The sequence below is a fragment of the Rhododendron vialii genome, chromosome 5a (assembly GCF_030253575.1).
Source record: "Rhododendron vialii isolate Sample 1 chromosome 5a, ASM3025357v1".
In the NCBI taxonomy this organism is placed as follows: domain Eukaryota; kingdom Viridiplantae; phylum Streptophyta; class Magnoliopsida; order Ericales; family Ericaceae; genus Rhododendron; species Rhododendron vialii.
Window position 1 is genome coordinate 2,626,558 of NC_080561.1, and position 20,885 is coordinate 2,647,442.

The 20,885-nt window shown below is 38.1% G+C and overlaps 1 protein-coding gene and 1 long non-coding RNA gene across 5 annotated transcripts; one reads left to right on the plus strand and one right to left on the minus strand.

Moving 5' to 3' along the window:
• The first annotated feature begins 179 nt into the window (after nt 1–179).
• On the plus strand, nt 180–19,332 carry LOC131325816 (uncharacterized). Of its 4 annotated transcripts, XM_058358273.1 has the most exons (17): nt 180–478; nt 1,383–1,727; nt 3,491–3,620; nt 3,760–3,800; nt 5,828–5,930; nt 6,266–6,310; nt 6,716–7,074; nt 7,424–7,555; nt 8,497–8,569; nt 9,116–9,155; nt 9,386–9,458; nt 12,233–12,298; nt 14,228–14,305; nt 14,419–14,591; nt 17,528–17,574; nt 18,461–18,716; nt 18,811–19,332. In XM_058358273.1, coding segments are annotated over exons 1-17 (2,334 nt in total). In that variant the 5' UTR covers nt 180–476; the 3' UTR covers nt 19,182–19,332. The 4 variants fall into 4 exon arrangements, with proteins under 4 accessions (XP_058214256.1, XP_058214254.1, XP_058214255.1 ...); XM_058358271.1 differs by having other exon boundaries at nt 180–639; nt 6,266–7,074; XM_058358272.1 differs by having other exon boundaries at nt 180–482; nt 6,266–7,074.
• LOC131325817 (uncharacterized) lies at nt 4,638–5,489 on the minus strand. The gene is made up of 2 exons (XR_009199817.1): nt 5,344–5,489; nt 4,638–5,066 (listed from the first exon to the last, which is right to left on the minus strand). It is a non-coding gene; the product is annotated as an uncharacterized LOC131325817 (long non-coding RNA).
• Nucleotides 19,333–20,885: the final 1,553 nt, after the last annotated feature.

The window sequence follows — 20,885 nt, forward strand, 5'->3', positions numbered from 1 at the left end:
CGTGTTGCTTATTTCTCGGACGAAGAAAAGTCGTGTTTCCAAAGGGCGAGTTTAAGTGGCCTCATAACTCGCATGGTCAACCTCCGAAGTGTCTTTAAATAGCGCTTGCTACATTAATAATCAAGTATGGATTTTTGTAAGGGTTTTTTCACAGATCGAAATCGTTCATAATGAAGAAATCATGAAGAACACGAACTGTAGTAAAAATCATACCAAGAGAATACGAATCAGTATATCTTCGGGGAGTAAAATTAGGATTTTATAAGTTTATAAACACGGGTTAGGATACACTGAATCAATTCCAAAAACAGTAGGGTTCTTTAAACCCTTGCTAATTGGGCAGTTCAAATCCCTTATAAACCCCTTTCTTTCCTTTCAATTGGGCAGTTCAAATCCCCTATTGATCCTCAATTGACGACCTCAAAGCCCCCTCCTTCTCCGAGAAGAAGAAGAAAGAATACTGAAATCGAAATCCAATGTAGGTACAAAACCGATTCTTTTCTCTCTCTCTCTCTCTCCATCGTTTTCTTCTACTTCTGCAAGAACAAAGCTCCACGGTACCGTTCCCCAATCGGTACCATCTCTGAATCGGAGCTTCTTGGTTTCTTCTGTCGCGACCCATCTTCCCTTCAATAACAGGTTTAATCCTCTCTACTTCCTTTTTTAGAGCAAAAATTAGGGGTATGAAAATCTAGGGTGAGTTCGGAGAATGAAATCTAGTTCTTGTTAATGGGAGGGGTTTAGAAAACTTAAGGGCTGAAATTTACGTGAGATTCTGAGTTCTTAAGAGTTTTGTACCTACAAAGACTTCAAAACATGAAATTGGATGGAGTATTTGTGCCCTTAGTGAAAGTATCGAATCTGGGTGCAAGGGAATTGTGTAGAATTGGGTCAAATATGAGTGACAGGGATTTAGGGCTTCAAACACAAATCTGGAATGGGGAAGATGGAAAAAATATAAAATAAAAGGAAAAAATGATACTTTAATAGAGTATAGGTAAAATAGACAGTATTAGTGCAATGTTGAAAATGATGGATACCCCCCCCCCCCCCGCCGCCCATATATATGTGTTTGATGAGAACAGTCCTTATCGAACAGACCATTTTTGTGTTTGTGTGCGTGTTCAAGGGTTGAAACATGCACGCTATCCCTAATTATATCATAAATACGGTTAGTAGCTTAGTGTGCAGTGTTTACAATGGAAGTGTGCAAAATAGCAATTTTGTTTACTGTGTCCCCTTCAGTGTCCCCCATTTCTTGGGATCCATGTGTTGTCTCCATGCTGCATAGCATATATATGAATGTTACATATATATTTCATCCATTATAGGGGTAGCATGATTTTAGGAATTGATGAGGGTCTTGTGGTGTGACTTGGCAGGAACATGGAAGGAGTGGATGAGCTGGACTTGAATGCTACAATTGCACAAATGGTTAGTAAAAGACAGGGCAAGAAAAATATGAAGAGTGAAGCAAAGAAGAAAACTGGTGAAAGACGAAAGAAGAAGAAACAATCGGTTGCGGTGGACCAAGAGAGTTTGTTAGGTTATGAAGAGGGCCAGAAGGATGACACTCCTCCCGGAATTACAGTTTCAGCATTTGATTATTCTGCTGAGAATTACTTGAATGTTGTAGATAAAATATGTAAGTTATGCGGACAGGCAAAGTCTGATGATTTGGATGAAAATGAGATCAAGCGCTTATCGTCCTTTGTTACTTTTGTAAGGTAAATGCACAGAACATTATTGGTAGTGTCATCGATTTCGTAGGAGCTTTTCATGATTTTGTAAAAATTATATCCCAATGTTGCGCCATGGGATATTTATTCAATTAATTGTCATTTTGGCTGTTGTTTGATGATCTGTGGTTATTGGTGGCATCAGTCATTTAAGTTTATCATGATATATAATATTTATTGACCAATAATGACGGTTAATTGATTAGGTATGTGAATGAGTCAATGCCAAAAGCAGACGTACGTGAGGCTGTCCAACTTACCATGGTCGAACATAGCTCTCCGTAGACGCTAGATCAATTTTGAGTGCAACAAAGATAAACGTATTTGAATGTAAACTCATTGTAGTTCGTTTGGCTGAGATTGAGTTTCTTTACCACAAAGATTCATGTTAACATGAAAATATTATCCCCTAGCTAAATTTCATTATGGAACAGGTGCTGAGATGTGGTTCAACTACGTTTCTAAACCGTGAATTTAGTGATCCAAAATTGCTGCAAAGTCTGTAATAATCTAGAGAGGTTAGAGCTTTAGCAAGACAAAACATAATGACAATTGATCATGATGCTCATAGAAATGTGTTTTGCAGGAATAATTAGACAAATAAGTATCTTTTTTAGAGAACCTTATGCCTTGGAATAATTACATTACAGTATTGAAAGATATAGAAGCCTGTCCCTACTGTACCAAATATATTCCATGTGGCATACCACACTCCTGTTCCTATTCCTCGTTACGATCTGCATTCCAGATACCAACGAGTCGGACTCAATTTGCTCATTGAATTAGCGCAGTAACCAATTCTGTATGATGTTTCATAAGCTTATGTAAACTAAGCAAATGCGTATAACATATGACATGATTTATTTGATGCTTTCTTTATGGCCAACATCATGCTTTTGTTCTTCATTATTTTTGCTTGTGTTGCCAGTTGTGTTCCCTAACCCCCAGTTCATATGTCTTGTACCACCCGATGACGTGTAATGGTAGAATAATGCACCAACGTTGAGCAATTGAGTTTGGTGGTAGGGGTTGAGCTGGTATTTAATCAGTGAAAAGTTGATCTTCACTAGTTGACTAAGAAGAACGTTCATGGCATGCGACAGGGTACCAGAAAATGCAAGACAAAACGAGGACACACAACAAATATGATCTTATATCTTGATCATATGTCGGATGAATCTTGGATTAAAAGTAAATAATAAATAACACTGTCTAATTCTAAGATCTAAAGGAGGCTTATATTTAGAGATATTTTTCTTTATGGCTGGATCGCTAGTTATTTTCCTCAAAACTTGTAATGTGTTCAATGTGTGACGAAGCGGTAGGCACGTGTATCAACCAAGTACCCAAAGTGTGTCCGGATCTAGAAGTTCAAAAGATAATAGGAGTCATAGGACCGCTTGGACGTGTTATGGGCTTCTCATGGAAATGTTGGAGGTGTTCACCTCTTCGCCTAGAATGTGACATGTGTCCGACTATGACATAGTCATAACAGCATTTAGAAGTTTTCATGCGTCTTAGCTTGCTGATGCAGGTTGCTTATTAGCTGCTTGGCTAAGGTTATACGCCATGATACCATGAAACAAATGGTGGTATAAAGCTAGCTTACCCGCTTAAGCTTGTGGAAAACATCTTGTGATGGATGGATGAGGCCTTCTGCATTTCAGAACTTATGTTCACTATAATAACATACACACATAATTTTTTTTTTTTAAAGTTGCAAGTATAAACACAACCATGAATGTTTTCAGAGAATGGAGGCACTTTACTTACCCACCAAGAGCAATTCGGTTTTCTCGTCAAAGTGTAAGCAGACCTCAGGGAAAAGACGTTACTGGTGGGATAGATCTACCTCAATTTTCAGCTGCAACTGTTCCTAAGGTACATGATAATGAACCGAATTTTTTAAGTGATTCTCAAATTTTTGTTTACCCTCTATCTATAGGGTTCCTCAAATTGTTGTATGTGAAACATGGACCATCTTCTCGTCCCTTGATAGTTTGTTTTCATACTGATGCAGAATGGCCTACAAAATGGGAACATGCTATGTCAGGAACCAAGGTATGTTCATTGGTTCTATGGTATATTTGTCTTCGGGATTCATTGATTTTCCTCTTTCATTCTGTTGTGAATGCTGTAAGTGAGGAATTATAGGGATTCAATAAATCATAATCTGAAGTATCCTACATGCCACGAAAGCTTAATCTGGGCCTTTCACAGATCTTGAGGATGGGGAAGAATGAAAGAGAGAGGAGATGTGAACGGGCTTACCTCACAAGGGCTAAGAACAATCACATGAAAATGATCACAACTATCAAAAAGTCAGTTCTTTGTTGAAAAGAAAGATTACAGGCTCACATGTGGTAAATGCTATCTATTAGTTACTACCAATTTTAGTAGGACTCAGACTTCAATTAGGAAACTGTGAACTTTGACCAGTTTATAAGATTCTTAACCTATTTTAAGCCGTGTAAAAGAGCCATGAACCATACCTTGACTGTAGGATTACCGTTGACCAATTCCAGAGTCCAGCAAAAGTAAACATCCCTATTACCCCGTCTCCCAGGACATAATAAACATAAAGAACAACATCCTACAGTAGACTAGACTGCCCTTAAAATAGGACCCCAAACAATGTCATGGGCAATTGGACACTGCCCTTTGAACGAAATAGTCTCTTCTTGCGTGGTGGAGGGTCCATGGGCTAGACTACAAGGCTTCCGAAGTTGATAGGCTTTATGTGACCAGCCATAGTTTCCGCATTAAATTATGTCTAAAGTAACTACATTAAACAAAATAGATAATATTTACAAAATTTCCTGCCATCCAGACGGTGATTTATAAATACTCACTCCGCCCCATAATGTTTGTCCAGTCCATAAAATGAGGATGTAAAAATAATACAATTTTTGCAAGAAAAATTCAAATTTTTTTCAACAATTCATTAGATATCAATGAGTTCTTGTAATTTATGAAAGAAGTTTGAGTTTTTTATTGAAAGAAATGCATTATTTTTTAGTCTTCGTTTTGCGGACCGGACAAACATTTTGGGACGGAGGTAGTAATTTATTTGATTTTCCCCCCTTATTGACCATCTTCATTTCAAATCTCAACCCCCCTCCGCCCACCCAACAAAATTATGCGTGAAAATGAGAAATAAAAACCCATACGGACAAAGTTTTCTCTTGATTTTAATTTAAGTTAACCAACTTTTCTCACTCCACATCTTTCCAACTCAAGGAAAATTGGCGAGTTTCAATTATGTACTTTGTATAGTAAATTCTCTAGCCGGGCCTTGGCAAATAATTTCTCTTGCTCTATTGTGACCTTGGGTGTAATGACCCGCTCCATCTTTAAACAATATTGTCCGCTTTGGATGCCTAAAGTCCATAGACTTCCCAGTAGGTCACCCATCCCTGGATTACCCTAGGATGAGCACGCTTAATTGTGAAGTTCCTATGCGCTTTGGGCCGCCCTTATGGCTTTAAAAGGCCTTGTATAAGTAGGAGGGATCTTTTTCTTATAAACCATGACTTGTCCTCTCCCGTCCGGACGGAGCCTGCTATCCTGCAGTACCGCTGGCCACCAGAAAGCGAGGTGTCACATTGGGGCTTGGCGTAATGGGTTGCAAACAAAAATTTGTAATATTCGGTGACATATGGCTGCATACGTTGATGGCTGTTCTGCTTATTCTTTCCTTTTGTAAAGGAAATTTATGAGTTCCCATGTAGTTTATATGTTTAGGAATTCTGTATAGCAGTCCAACCTGTTGTTGTTTTGACAACTCAGATGTCCGGGCTAGCTTGTGCGCACCTCGACTTATCCTGGGGAGCAATCCCACCACCCACTTATGGGGTCCCAATTCATGTAGAGCAAAGCTCTGTATGGACTGGCCCCAAAGGCGTTGATAGCACTTGAGAGGTTTCGAACTCGAGAGCTTAGGAGGGAGCAAACCCCTAAGTTTCACGCCTTGATCACTAGTCCAATAGTTGACTTGCCTCTACCTTCTAATTCTTTTTTACTATTTATGGATATCTAGTTATACACTCAAACACACATAGCTAGTCTCTCATTCTATCTTGTTGCAGCAATGACTTTGTAATGAACGTCGGAGGCCTCGTTTGGGCTTTGGATTGGTGTCCTAGAGTTCATCAGTGGTGTGAATTGTCGGACTGTCATGTTAACTGTGAGGTAACTGCCTTTTAGCTTCTTTTTTTTTTCTTGTGATTGTAGTGTTGGCGTTTGTTTATTATAAAGTCAGAATTGCATTAACCACCACCAGGGAAGTTTCTACCCCCTGGTTCTATTTAAAAACATTGCAATACTGGGTTTGGTTAACGAAAATAGTTCGTATAATAGTACTAAGTTGTTTAACTTATAGTTTTATATGCTGTAGTAAGTTATACTGAAGTCTTTCAGTTGGCATTTTGAAGTATGCTTTATGCTTGGAAGTATCATTTTGTTCTGGACTTTCTAACTCGTGTTGTATGGTACCTGACTCTTTCTCCCAATAATTGGCCTCGCAGTTTATTGCCGTTGCTGCTCATCCTCCTGAATCTTCTTATCACAAGGTTGGTGCCCCACTTATTGGTAGAGGGGTCATTCAGATATGGTGTCTTTTAAACATTGGTGTCAAAGAGGAAGAAGTACCTCGGACTAAAAACAAGGCAACGCAGAATCAGAGTAGCTCAACAGGAAAGGTCACGTCACCTAATGAATCGAGAACAAGAGGGAGACCCAGAAAGAATCGAGTAAATGAATCTGCAGACAATATTGATGAAAATAGTGAGTATGTGCAACCTAAGAAGCCAAGAGGGAGGCCCAAAAATAAGCCAGTAACTGAATCTTTAGATAATCTCAGTGGCAATAACGAATTATATGTGCAAGCACTTGCTGTTCAATTTCCTGAAAATGCGTCAAACTTGCTTCCTATAGACACAATCAGAGAAAATACCTCTGAGTGTGTTGCCGAAAAGGTTTCAGGTACAACATTAAAAGCTTGCCGCCGAGGATCAGTTGCTGATAATTTAGTGTTGGAAACTTCAGTCAAGAGGAGGAGGTTGAAAGCGATGGCAAGGGAAGGGAATTTTGTGGATCCTGATCATATGCCTTTATTGACAGAAAATGAGTCTTCTGTACAGGATCCCTTGGAAAGTAGTGCTGCTAGTTGTGTTATACCGAAGGATGTAGCTTTGCCTAGGGTTGTGTTGTGCTTGGCTCACAATGGAAAAGTGGCATGGGATGTGAAATGGCGGCCTTCTTTTGTTAACGATGCTGAATCAAATCATAGAATGGGCTATCTTGCTGTTCTGCTTGGAAATGGAGCTTTAGAAGTGTGAGATTTCTCTTTCAATTCTCTAGTCTGCAGGTTTTTTTTTTTTTTTAAATTTTAATTACAACTTTGACACTGTAACCATTGTTGCTTAGCTTATTCTAGGTCATTTCCTGGGGCTAAGTTTGTGAGCATTATAGGGGACCTTGGGCCCTGCTACCAATTGTTTGTCTACTTCCCTGTCGACCTCTGGATCTGGATTAGTCACTATACTGAACTGAATTAACTCATGAAGTAAAGTGATGATTTATTTTCTTACTTGGTTGAGACCCTTCTCAAGCGTTTGTATATTACGTATAGATTAAATTGATCATCAAAATGTATCATGGACTTTCACTCTTTGCAAATGCAGGTGGGAAGTTCCTCTTCCTCAAACAATAAAAGCTATTTATTCTGCTTGTCAAACAGAGGGAACTGATCCTCGCTTCGTGAAATTGGAGCCTGTGTTCAGATGTTCAAAGCTGAAGAGTGGTGACAGACAGAGGTACTTTTGGAGTTGAGCTCTTTTTTTTTTGTTAGTAGAATTGCAATATTTATTCATGCAAAATGAAATGCACTCCCACTCCCAAGTATTTAGTATTGGAGATTTTATATTCGGGCAGTCTTACGTTTGAGTTTCACCCTAAGCAACGACAATTGGTATACCAAAGTGGAATTGTATGGTGAAACTGAACAAATATGCATGTTTTCTTCTTTGGTCGACTGTGCGAACTATTAGGCTTTGATGATGCCTCCCCCTGCATGATCTGTTCGCCTTGCTGGCTCTCTCTCTTTGATGCACTCACTTTGATAATACTTCATTAATGAGACACCAAGGGGAAGCAACCCGAAAAACAATAAAACTACTCAAAAGGCCTCTACAAAGCTTTGACTTCACGTTTTGATGACAATAATCTTCCCCCAAGTTTAGCCAAAGCAACAAGAATCCAAACTATAGACCATCTGTTCCTAGCGGAGGATGTATGGACTCAGGAGGGTCATTCTCTCAGTATATGAAGTTGGAGCATATTCAACTAATTTTGTGGAATAACTGTTGAAGTTTTGTATTATACAAGGATTTGGTCGGTGAATCTCCACTTTGCATTTGTGTCATTTCAATGCAGTATATCTGCTCTAGATGACATGTTCAAATATTGGAAGACCAATGGTACTTCCACACATAGTTATAGCACGGCCATAGCTTAGATATGAGTTTTTCCATGGTTCTCCACCCTTCCCTTGAAGAGCGCCTTGGTTAAGTTATATTACCATTCTCCTTCGATTTTGGGTTGTTTTGTTCAACCTATTATAGTGTTCTAGCTTCTGCTTGCTAAATTGTCTTCTTCATTATAGTGTTGATTGTCGTGGCTTGCATTGCTTAACAGCTTTATTTCGTGCTTTAATTTGACTTGAATCCTTGTTTTCTTTTACTGGTCTGTCAATCAGCATCCCCCTGACAGTGGAGTGGTCAGCATCAGCTCCCCATGATTTTATTCTTGCTGGATGTCACGATGGAGTGGTAGCCTTACAACTTTATGTTCTTCTATTTAGTGCTTAATATTGAGTCTCTTGTCCAACAAGCCCTGAAATAATGTCCTTTGCCATAAATTAGTTTAACCCATTTTCCTAAGCCACGCTTTCGAGAAAGTTGTTTCAAATGGATGAGAAAGAAGCTGATCAAAAAAACAGATGAGAAAGAAGTTTTGGGAAAATGAATCCCTACTCAAACTTCCAGTTCCTTGATCATTTGCTGAGTCACAATAGAGATTCAGTTGCGGACCTGTGGTTATGCTTTAGGCTATAGCATCCGTAGTGCCACCAACACAAATTTTCATGTAAGCTACCTTTTATGCAGTGTGGTCCCTTCCTAAGTTGAGGAAGTAAAAATTTTTAGTGGCCTGTCGGCATAATATTAAGCTACCATTGGCTATGTAGATGTGTGAATTAGATTGGGGCAGTGCTTGGTGTTATTTCTTATTCTTTTAACCAAGCTTCCTGCTACCATTTTGTATCACCTTTGAATTCGTCCTCGGTATTATTAATAGAATACTTGCTGCACATTCAGGTTGCCTTGTGGAAATTCTCTGCAAATGGTAGATCTGAAGGTAGCGTCATTTTTTCCCTGTCAACTTTCGTTTTGCGATTTCTTCCTTATATTGATATGCTTTGTGCATGAAATCTGGTTTTGGATTGTGCTAACTGGTCTAGAAAAGAAACATGGTACAATTGAGTTTTTTCTCTTTGGGAAAAAAGGTTGTTATGCTCAATGCTTTGCCGTTTCTCTTATCATGAAATTAAAGAGTTGAACACTGTACTACACTTTTGGAAATTGCAGATACAAGGCCTTTGCTTTGCTTCAGTGCAGATACAGTTCCTATACGAGGACTTGCTTGGGCCCCAGTTGAAAGGTTGGTGATGCTTGAAGTATGACTTCAATACCTTTTTTTGATTGATTTATATAAATTGGTTGCTCTTCTGGGATCTAGTACCAACTGCACACATGATTCTAGCGAGTTTTTTGTGAGTGCATATTTTCTGACTGGCGGTGGAGCCATTGAAGCTCAGAGTGGACTGCTGAGCCCTGCAAACTTTGTAAAGATGCTCAGTTCAACTTTCTATAATAAGACTTAGACTACTAAGATGGTGTTCCTCTAATGACTTTTTTTTTACTTTTAGAAAAAGTGCGCATTTTGCCCTTGTTCAAATTTTCGCGTTTGTTAGTTTTGTGCCAAACTTTTGTGGATTATTGATTCGTTTCATCGAGATGAATCGGAAAAAAGTAATTTTTTTTTACTTTTACCCAAATATATTGGGAAATAGTCGAGACAAATTGGAACAGTAATTTTTTTTTTACCCAAATATATTGAGTGGCTCGGGACAGAGCTCAATGGAGGAAAAAGATTCATGTAGCCGACCCCAAGTGATTGGGACATAAGGCTCTGTTTAGTTTGGTTTGGTTTTACCCAAATATATTGGGAAATAACCACTTTTTTTTTATATCAATAATCCACAAAAGTTTGGCGCAAAACTAACAAACGCGAAAAAAATTGAATAAGGACAAAATGTGCACTTTTTCTAAAAGTTAAGCGGGACGGGGTCTAACTTAGAGCCTCTTTGTTGGTTGGACTATTTGGTTGGATAGACTATTTGCCTGTACTAACTAATCCGGGACTAGCTAATTCGGTGCTTGCATGGTAGGCACTACCATACGCATATGCATTTGGACTATTTACGGCCATCTCCAACCATGTGGGTAGTTCGTCTCCCTTCCCCAATTGTCAAAGTACCCCTCACCACCCCAAATTTGGATATTAAAAAATCTTTGAAGGGCAAGCAAGTAATATACTCCCTCCGTCCCATTTTCTTGTCCCATGATGCCATTTTTTGTTGTCCCAAAATATTTGTCCATTTAGACTTTTCTATGGGTATCGTTGGATTCATTTCCTATTTTGCCCTTCCCCTCAAGTCACAATCAAATTGTAAAGTTGTACGATTGAAAAGTTCCAGAACATTGAGAAAGCTTTTGCTTTTGAATTCTGAGTAAAAAACTTGGAGGAATCTTTTGCCGCCAAAATTTTGAAAACATTCTTTTGGCTTTGTATAAGATGACAAATCAGGGGTATTTTAGGAAATTGAAGTACTTTTAATTTGTAATCATGATGTTTCTTAAATGGTTGGAATTCCAAAAAAACCCAAACATTACGGGACGGAGGAAGTATCTCCTTTTTGCATCATACACCCCATTTAATCCCTCCGTACAAACTATCAAAATGAAGTATAAAATAATCTTCCCTTTTTAATTAGTCTCCCCTTCTACCATATCTTCCTCTTATTTGCCCTTCTTATTTAATCCCTCAAAACTAGTTTGGCTTACAAACTGGCTCTTAGGGTGATTATACTTGTCTTAAAATTTATTCTACATGGTCTAACACCTTAAACAATTACCTGCATCCAGTACAAGTGCCAAAACCATGTAAAATAGCCACCTCCCTACACTTCTATCTTAAAGTACTTTACTCCACCTTTCTATGTGAGTTAATTCTATGCCGCCCACTTTTCTATCAAAAGCCCCGTTCCTCTATTCATAGAAAAGTCAATCATTGTAAACAACCTAGCCTTTCTCTGCTCTAAGTTGCCTAAAATATTCTTATAACACGTCTTGTTAGTTTTACCGTTATTTTTATTATATCCTTCCCCTTGTGATGGTCCGCCTTTTTTATACTTACATCACACAAGCCCTCCTCCTTCAGACACCTAAAAATGAAAGGCAAATTACAAAGCTATTCGACAAGAAATGAAGATGATTCGAATATAAGTTCATTCTCAGCCAAAAGTACCAAAGACACATGCAAGAAATGCTCCTCTGTGGAGGAAATTTTGAGGTTGTATCATATTTCGACCATGGATGTTCTTCTAGATTACTCACGCAAAAAGTCTCTTATATGGAAGATTTACCAGACTACACTAGAGCCAAAGCTACTCTAGAGGTTCACTCTTCTAGATTAACCATAGCTACTTCTTATTTCTCCTTTTGAAATCAGACTACTCTAGAGCCAACTCAAAGCTAAACACCATGGGATTTGGTTAATTACAGTTAAGTTTTGTTGGGCTTCCCTCTTCAGGAATCAATATCATGGCATTTTTATGAAATGAATTCCTCCATCACAATACTAGTGTGAGGTGCTCCTGGTGAGCTTACGTAGGTTTTTTTGTTTATGTGTTAACCAAATACAATCAGCTTATATCTTGGCGTGGGGAACTTTTGAGAAAAGGAAATGGTAAACAACTAACTCATGTTATTAAGGTTTGAAGCCTTTTTTTGCTATCTATATATATATATATATATATTGTAGCTATGTACATGTCGAACCCACCGTTTCCTATCAGCTTGAGTTTTGGGATAATTGATGACTTAACTTAGTCATAACTATGATTGCATGGAGTCGTAAGTTGAAGTCTGTGGTTGTTATTCTGCGCTTTTGAACTATGTTTTCCTAGCCCAAAATCAAGTTTAGTTTTTTTTGCCTCAGCCACGTGTGAACAATGGTTGCACATGATGGGCAATGGTGAATAGCTTGATATACATTTCTTTGGAGACAATTGGTGATGTAACGTGTATAATACAGTACTTGTTTGTTTTGCTTGTCGATTCAGTACTATGTTCTTTTGTTGAAACTTGTAGTGATTCTGAGAGTGCAAATGTTATAGTCACAGCTGGGCACAAAGGCATTAAGTTTTGGGACATACGGTATGTTCTTGTTGTATAGTTCAAATTTTGTTGGAATAATCCCATATACTCTACAATATTTTCCTTCTATTTCATCTGTGATGGTTTGTTGTCTTATTCATGATCTTTTGCTGTGGTTGTGGATGTTTATATCTTCTGTCTAGTATTCCTATGGTTGGATATTGGTTGAAACTTGAAAAAACAGATATTGACAGTGTGTTTGTCATTTTAATCACAAATCGCTGTTTAGAATCAGTCTGCCAACCTATCCAATGTACATGCAAGATGATGGATAGATAAAATAAATCGATTGCAACTTTTACGTATTTGTTATTTCAAGAAACTTTTAACCAATCAAGAATAGGGAGATTTATCAAGAAATAAAAAGTACTCCCACCTTGATGTTGGTCCCACTTAAATTCATATGTAATTACAAAATCTTGAATGAAGATTGCTACACTAAGTTTTATGAGAGAATAGATTTGCAAAAGAGAAGGAATTCAAAGTATGAAGTCAGATGTGGTATATATATCACACGTGAATGATTGTTTAAATCTATCTCATGTGGGTTACGTGTGTGTCTAAGTGTGGGATTCATCTGATTTCCATCTATGGCACACAGGGATGTAGCAAAACATTCACATTTGTTAGGTGAGTGTCCAACTGATCATGTCAGAGACCGTTCTCATACCTTTAGCCTTGTGTCAAGTATCCGAAATGGGTATAATAAGAGTGGTCATTTAGAAGTGATGGAGGATCATACAAGAAAAGGATATAACATTGGGAATCCCACCTAAGAAACCCTACAAATCCGCGTTGAGGGGAAGTAAAGGAACATACTAAAGATAAATCAAATTTCATTTCACAAACTAACTTCGAAGACCATCTGTAGAGTCCTTTTAAATAGGCTCTTCCAAATGATAACTACAAATAAAGATAAGATATGCAAACAATACTTCATACTGCATGGATCCTAGAAATTAAATAACAACTATATATGGTAAATGATACGCTTGTAAACAAAAATTGCACATATACTATCCTCCAGGATCAAACGTGAATAGCTTGTAGGGTGATCCCTCCTGTTCCCCATCATTACTGTAGAAGATTAAAAGGGCATTACCGTTTACAGTAGAAGATTAAAAAGGGCATCAATACCATAGAAGATTAAAAAGGGTAGAAGCAATCAACAATGTAAAAGGTAGGAACTTGAGATAAAAGCTAGCATTTAGAAGGACGGCAATAAGGGAGATATTAAAACGTATTATTTTATGTTGGTAGAGTGATGGGAATTTGTCAGAACTGGCTTATTAACTTAGTTATGTCTGCTATCAAATACCAATTAATCTTCTTTGGATTAATGATATACCGAGCAGAGCTTTAGACATCAATTAATTTATGTATAGCTCTCTTCATAGAGATCTTACAAAATACGGAACAAGAAAAGCATAGTCTGTAAAAACCCCTGAAGAGAATCATTGAGAACTTAGGAGATACTGTGGGGTTTTATCATGTAGCTGGTGTGTTAGCCTTTGGAAATCCTGCAGCATAAATTCTCAAATCGAAATTAGAACAGTTGCTGGCTTGCTGCATAGGACATTTACAATGTTGAGCCAATTGGAAATTCCGTATTGTTTTTTTGCATGACTTATGGTATATGTTCCTTTCTATGTTGATTACCAACTAAAGTTCTGTTTTGTCTTGCATGTTTCTTTTAATGTTTGGTAACTTTACTTCTTATTAGCAAACTAGAATGGTTGAAAGTGGGTATTTGTAATGTATATTTATTTGTGTTTATGGAGATGGAGATATTGTTTATTTGCCACCAACTAAAAAGAAGAAACAAAGAACTGGAGAGATCATGGTCTATTCACAGAGCTAATAAACTAAAACTTTAGGTGTAAAGAAAACTTTTTGTTTGAGTACTAAGAAGTTCTTTGTTGTGCACAGAGATCCATTTTGCCCTTTGTGGGACCTTAATCCGGTTCAGAGGAATATATATAGTATGGATTGGTTGCCAGATCCGAGGTAGCCTCTGACATGTGTTTTTTTTTTTTTTTGTGTGTGAAGTAAAAAATATGCACTTTACATCTATCATGCTCTTTGTCCCTTCTAACTTGTTTGATTATTGATGCTTCTAGATGTGTGATTGTATCTTTTGATGATGGAACACTGAGGATTCTCAGCTTAGTTAAGGCTGCATATGATGTTCCTGTCACTGGAAAACCTTTTGTGGGGACTCAACAGCAAGGATTCCATAGTTATTATTGTTCATCATTTGCAATATGGAGTGTTCAAGTTTCTCGACTAACAGGTAGTTTTACAATATTTCGTGATGTTGGTATTGTCTCCAATTTTTTTAACCACCGATCTTGCGAGTTGCTGCTTCACATAAAGAACTTCCGTTGGTCTTTGAAGCCATTTTACTACCTTCTCATTTCTTCTTCTTATTATCCTTCCTTTTGCTACCCCCGCCAAAGATAGAGTCTCCATGGTCGCGCTTTGGTTCCGTTTCGATTTATTGGAGTTTGTTTGAGTTAAAAAGTACTATATATAAGACACTGTTTTTACCCACTTTATTCTTTGGTAAGAATCTGTGTAAATAAATAGAAAAAGTAGCACAACATACAAAATACAAGGGGACAACAAGGATTAGGTTAGATTTTATTTGGTAGATATATGTGCTATTTACCATTTATCTGTGTTGTTATTTAGTGTTTGTCTTGTTTTCATGACTTTTTTTTGCTGAGCTTGTTTTTCATGACTTATGAGGATATCTTTATCCTACAGACAAAATTAAAACTGTTTATTGCGTAGTATTGTTGTGGATGCCTTCACTTCCTCCTAAATGTTGATTTCTAGGGTTCCTTAGGTGCGGATCCCAAAGGTATAAGAGCAAACATTGATCCCATCGTTGTTTTCTTCCAATCGATTCTTTCCTTCAGCAATCATTAAGTTGAAAAAGGAAAAAAATCTCCTGCACGAAAAAATTCAACAATATTGGAGGAGCTCAATTCTTGGATCTAAGTCCTGCGAGTCAACTTCTCGCCAAGGGAAAATGATAGAGAGCACGATGGATAAGATAATGATATTATTTAGTACATATATGTGTCATTTAGTATTTATGCAGATTCTTATTTGGTATTTATCTTGTTTGATATGATTTATATGGATTATGGACATCTTTATCATTTCATAGTTTTATCCGGAAGAGCCTACTAAAAAAACTCGCATTATGTTTGAAATGGGATGGAACTTGGAAGGAATAAAATTTGTTTTGTGGGTTCCAGTTTTCCTTAGGTCCGAATTCTTAATTTTTCCCCCTTCCCCTTAGATGTGGATTACTAGGGTTCCTTAGGTGCTTGTTCTCTGGTAGTCAGGTTTATCTTTCTATTGTTCTTCTTTCTTATCTTCCTACATCACTTACCTGGCCAAAACTCCAGGATGGAGCTCTTCTACGTGGAAGGGGAAGGCGAGGGCCATCCCCGGATACCAAATTGTACAGAAAAGATGTGTTATCACAAACGATAGAGTAGGACTACTGCAGTCAACATTAAAACCAAAAAATTGATAACGTGGCCGCTTCAGCGCCGGTAACAGCAGCACAACCTCTGCGTTATAAGGGGCAGAAGCATCAAGGAATATCTTTTGTGCCATACCCAATCATAGGCAATCTCAATGAAGGGCCAACCAAACAGCTTGGACAGATAGCAATAGTCGTCAGTCAAACATCAGTCCTGAAAACATTAGGACTGAAAGTATGAATGTAGCAGCAGTTTGTCCTTTTCAATTCCAGAAAGTCAATTGCAATTTGACGAGAGGTCTTGTTGGCCACTTTCATTCATGCCATTGGACAACACAACTTACTTTTCGTTCCTTCCCAAAGCTGCATCATACATCAAAGCAACCATCATCATGCCCCAGACAGTACAACACAACCACCTTGCTCCACTATGAACTAACCTTTGGGTCCTTTGCTCTTACTTTAGTCTCTGCGGCAGTTACCATTTATCAACAATAGTGTACAAATTCGCTAGCCCTTCTGGAAGATTGGAACAATTGTTTGTAAAGCAATCTCATCCCACATGAGAAGTATGAATGGGTGATCTGGGGTATCATCAAGAGCGGTGAACCCAAGTGACATCCATTAGCTGGCCCTTTTGGCTGAGTGCCATTTATTGTTGCTTGTAGTCCGAAAGCCAACCTGTGTGCATAGACATTGGCATCCAGAACCATCTTTATGAGTGGCGGCAGACAGAGGGTTTGCTGTGGGCACTGCCACCGCACATGTTTTGCAATCGCTACTGATTATATTCCTCCCACCATCCCAAAAATTTAGTCCATTACGACAAGGCTTTCCTTTTTTGGATAAAAAATAAAAAACTTCCCTGCATAATTTTTGGGATGACCCTACACTTCAAGTTTATAAAATAGTGGCCCACTCAAGCCACTTTTCCCCATTTTCCTGACTTTTGCCTCTGCCTCTCTCTCTCTCTCTCTCTCTCTCTCTCTCTCTCTCTCTACAGCCGTCTCTATTTATTTCTCTCTTAATCGGTTAATCCCAGCCACCAAAATCCCATAGGTAACAGTTAAGAGTTTTCTCCAATTCTTTTCTCTTAGATTATATGGGAACTATTAAACCTAACCCAAAGCATCCAACTATTATTTGGTTGACAATGACCAAAATCAAACTGTGGCAAAGATTCTCTCTGTCGGTCTGCCTCTCTATGAAACTCTCTCTGTCCTCTCCGTCTCTCACCCTTTGCTTGTGAGTGTAGGAAATATTCCTATATGGGGGTGGCTTTGGCTGCTAGGGAATGGCTTGTGGATTTGACTCTAGCGACCAACCCCTTTTGTGTTATCTATATTTTTCATATATGTGTGTGTGCATGTAGGCCCGTCTATCCGTATTTTGTACAGATATTGATGATGCTTGCTGATGATAGAGCCCATTTAGAACAACCACCTTTTCTGGAAGATTGATAAAATCTATTTCTTTATGATAAGTTTGTACAGTTTTTTTGGTTCGAACTCTTAGGGAGAATTTGGTTGCCAGAGGAAGAAAAAGTTAATAGAAAGATAGTACTTTAATAAATAATTACTGCTTTGTCTATCGGTGGCAATGTAATGGATTTGAACGGAATCTTCTATTATAGTACATATATAATTACTACCAGCTTTTGTAATAAAATTGCGTGGGAATTATATTTTATACAGATGGTTACTGACAAATTTCATATTAAATTGTAGGCATGGTTGCATATTGTAGTGCAGACGGTACTGTTCTTTGTTTCCAGGTGTGTTTTCTAACTTGTGGTTACATGAACATCTTTCTCTGTCAAGTTCTCTTTATCATTATTATCTATTAATTTTTGCCTTATCTTTTGGTGCAATATGTTGTAAAACTATATGCAGAATCTGTGATTTTGAATGATGATGACTGAGATCAAATTTGTTAGGTAGTGAGAATGTCCATGAGCTTATCTTTGATAAGGAATCATGGACATTGGAGATTGGGTCTGAACGGGTATGCTACCCCACAACACTTGCGTTAACGATGGGACATCTATATGTTTGCTAGATAGGCTTACTTATCCTTCAGTAGAGGGAGAGATTGGATATGGTGTTGAACTATGGGACTAGGATGTCAGTGGAATTGTTTGTTAGGCAGCTTAGGATTCACATCTTATGAATGTGCAATGAGGATTACCATGATTAACTCATTCCTTTAACTGAACTCATGCCCTTGATAGCTTAGAATGTGTTTTTGATCTGCTTGATAGCTTAGAATGTTGAAGTGGGATTTGTAGCTAATCTATCTAATATCATATACTAAGCACGTATAGTAAACATGGTGTCCCCTCTTTTCTTCAAAAAAATTCTAGAAAAATTTGAAAAAAACCCACGCCACACTTTTATTATCTTGCATTTATTGGTTGACTATTCCATTTCCAAAGTAATAGTACATGCATTGCATGGGATTGTTGCTTGGAATCTAAAATGGCAATGTTCTCGTGATGTGAGTTTGATATGATATTCGTAATAGGCTTCTTGTGAAGATGGGGCAACTTCTTTAACCAGATATTCCAAAACTTTATCATAGATAATTTTTGTGAAGACAATGTCATTAAGCTTCAAAAACGGTTTAAGGAACCTTATCACCATGTTGCATTCTGTGAACAGCTGACAGCCAGAGAGGTGGAGAAAGACCCTCGGAGAAATCGGGCACCGCATTTCCTATGTGGATCATTGACAGAGGAAGAATCAACTCTGACAATAAATACTCCGTTGCCAGATACTCCGTTTCCCATGAAAAAATCATTGAATGAGTGGAGTAATGCCCCAAGAACTATTCGCGGGTACTTATCTAAATCAAACCAGGCCAGAAGAGCAAAGGAACAAATGTCGAAAGGCCAACCATCAGATAGTCAAACTCTAGGTGTGCTTTATCCAATTCTGCTTCACAGTTTTTTTTTCATTTGTTTGCATCTTTTCTTGAGCATGTTTATCTAAGTATGGAATTTCGTTTTCAGCTCTGTGTTATGGCGATGATCCGGGAACTGAAATTGGATCCGAGGACGAATTGGTGTTGCAGAAGAGCAAACAATCACCAAAATCTAAGGCAAGCGGTAAGAAAAAGGGGGGAAGTAATCAAGCATTAGTATGTAGAGATGAAGAGCCGGAGGATTTTGAGAGAGGAGAGGGTCAGGAAGGGGAAATTCGGGAAGAAATCGAAGTTTTTCCTCCAAAGATGGTTGCTATGCATAGAGTGAGATGGAATATGAACAAGGGCAGTGAGAGATGGCTGTGCTCTGGAGGAGCTGCTGGAATCGTGCGTTGTCAAGCCATAAACAATCCGGTTTTCGATAAACAATCGCCTAAATATAGGAAGCAGACTACTTAATTCAATCTTCTTCGTGTTATTTATAGTGCGGGAAACACATTGAGGTTTCTTATTTTTATTTATTTAAATTAAATTGTTGTGTTTATAATGCTTTGGAAGGTACCTCTACGTTATAATGATTTAGTTCTTGTTTACAATTTCATTTTCTCAATCATGATGTATTTGATTCATTTTGGTTTCGTGAATTCCCAATCACTATAGGATTGTATCAAGGGTCAGCCTTGAGCCTGTATCTTTTTGCTTTAGTTATGGATGAATTGACTAGACAATTTTAGAAGGATATTCTATGGTGTATGATGTTTGCAGATGACATTGTCCTCGTAAATGAAACTATTAGAGGTGTGAATACGAAACTAGAAATTTGGAGGGAAGCATTAGAGTCAAAAGATTTTCGAATAAGTAGGAGTAAAACTGAGTATATGGTGTGCAAATTTAGCAGTACTAGCAGTGCGCACGAAGAAAGAGTGAGGATCCAAGATCAGGAGATACCTAAGAGTGATCATTTTAGATACTCAGGCTCAATCATTAGTAGAGATAGAGAGATTACCGATGATGTGGCCCATAGGATTCAAGAAGGGTGGCTCAAGTGGAGGAGTGCTACTGGTGTACTGTGTGACAAGAGGGTACCCATAAAATTGAAGGGAAAATTATATGGAACTGCCATCAGACCAGCGATGCTTTACGGGACAGAATGTTGGCCTATTAAGAAACAATAGGGGAATAAGATGAGTGTAGCAGAAATGAGAATGTTGAGGTGGATGTGTGGTAAGATTAGAAGAGACAAGATTAGAAATGAAACGGTTTGTGAGATGGTAGGTGTAGCACCCATAGAAGAAAAATTGAGGGAAAATAGGCTAAGGTGATTTGGGCATGTCTACCGTAGACCAGGAGATGCAGTAGTTAAGAAAGCGGATATGATAGCTTTGGGTAGCAATGCTATAGGGAGGAGTAGACCTAAATTGACATGAGACGCTGTGGTGCGCAACGATATGAATATAGTAGGTTTGTTTGAACAAGTGGCTCTTGACAGAGCTCAATGGAGGAAAAAGATTCATGTAGCTGATCCCAAGTGATTGAGACTTAAGACTCGATTTAGTTTGGTTTGGTTTGGCTTATCATCGAGCGCATATAATACTGTCAAAATCTTTAAAAGCAATTCGTGACAAAGCTGGAGGGTTTTTAGACAATGTCAAGAATACTATCATTCATACAAAAAAAACATGCTGATTGGATATCAATAGATATGATTTTTGGGTCCATTTATCTGGGAAATAATCACTTTGACACACTGAATTCGAACCCATTCATTCTATTTGTTTAAAGATAAATGGAATCTAAAATTATATCTATCAATCTCTAATCGGCATGGTCTAGAAAATGAATGATTTTGATCATCTTTATGTGCTTGACAAAAGCTCGCATTTGGGCCCAACCTGAGGGTGCAGTGCCGGGGACTGTATGAAAGTCAACTCCCGAAAAGGAAAAAAAACAGCAATGCTACTTGCTACCCCAACTGCCATTTTTCACCACTCTCCAATCTCATCGTCCATCTCAATAATCAATGGTCTTGATTTTAAAAGAATTTTTCATTCCCTTTTAAAATCCGGATTATTCAAAACAGAAACACTACAGTCACCGACCGGGAGGGTCGGTGACCTGCCACAGACTGCGTGTGGGGTCCACTCCGGGCCCCGCACGAATGAT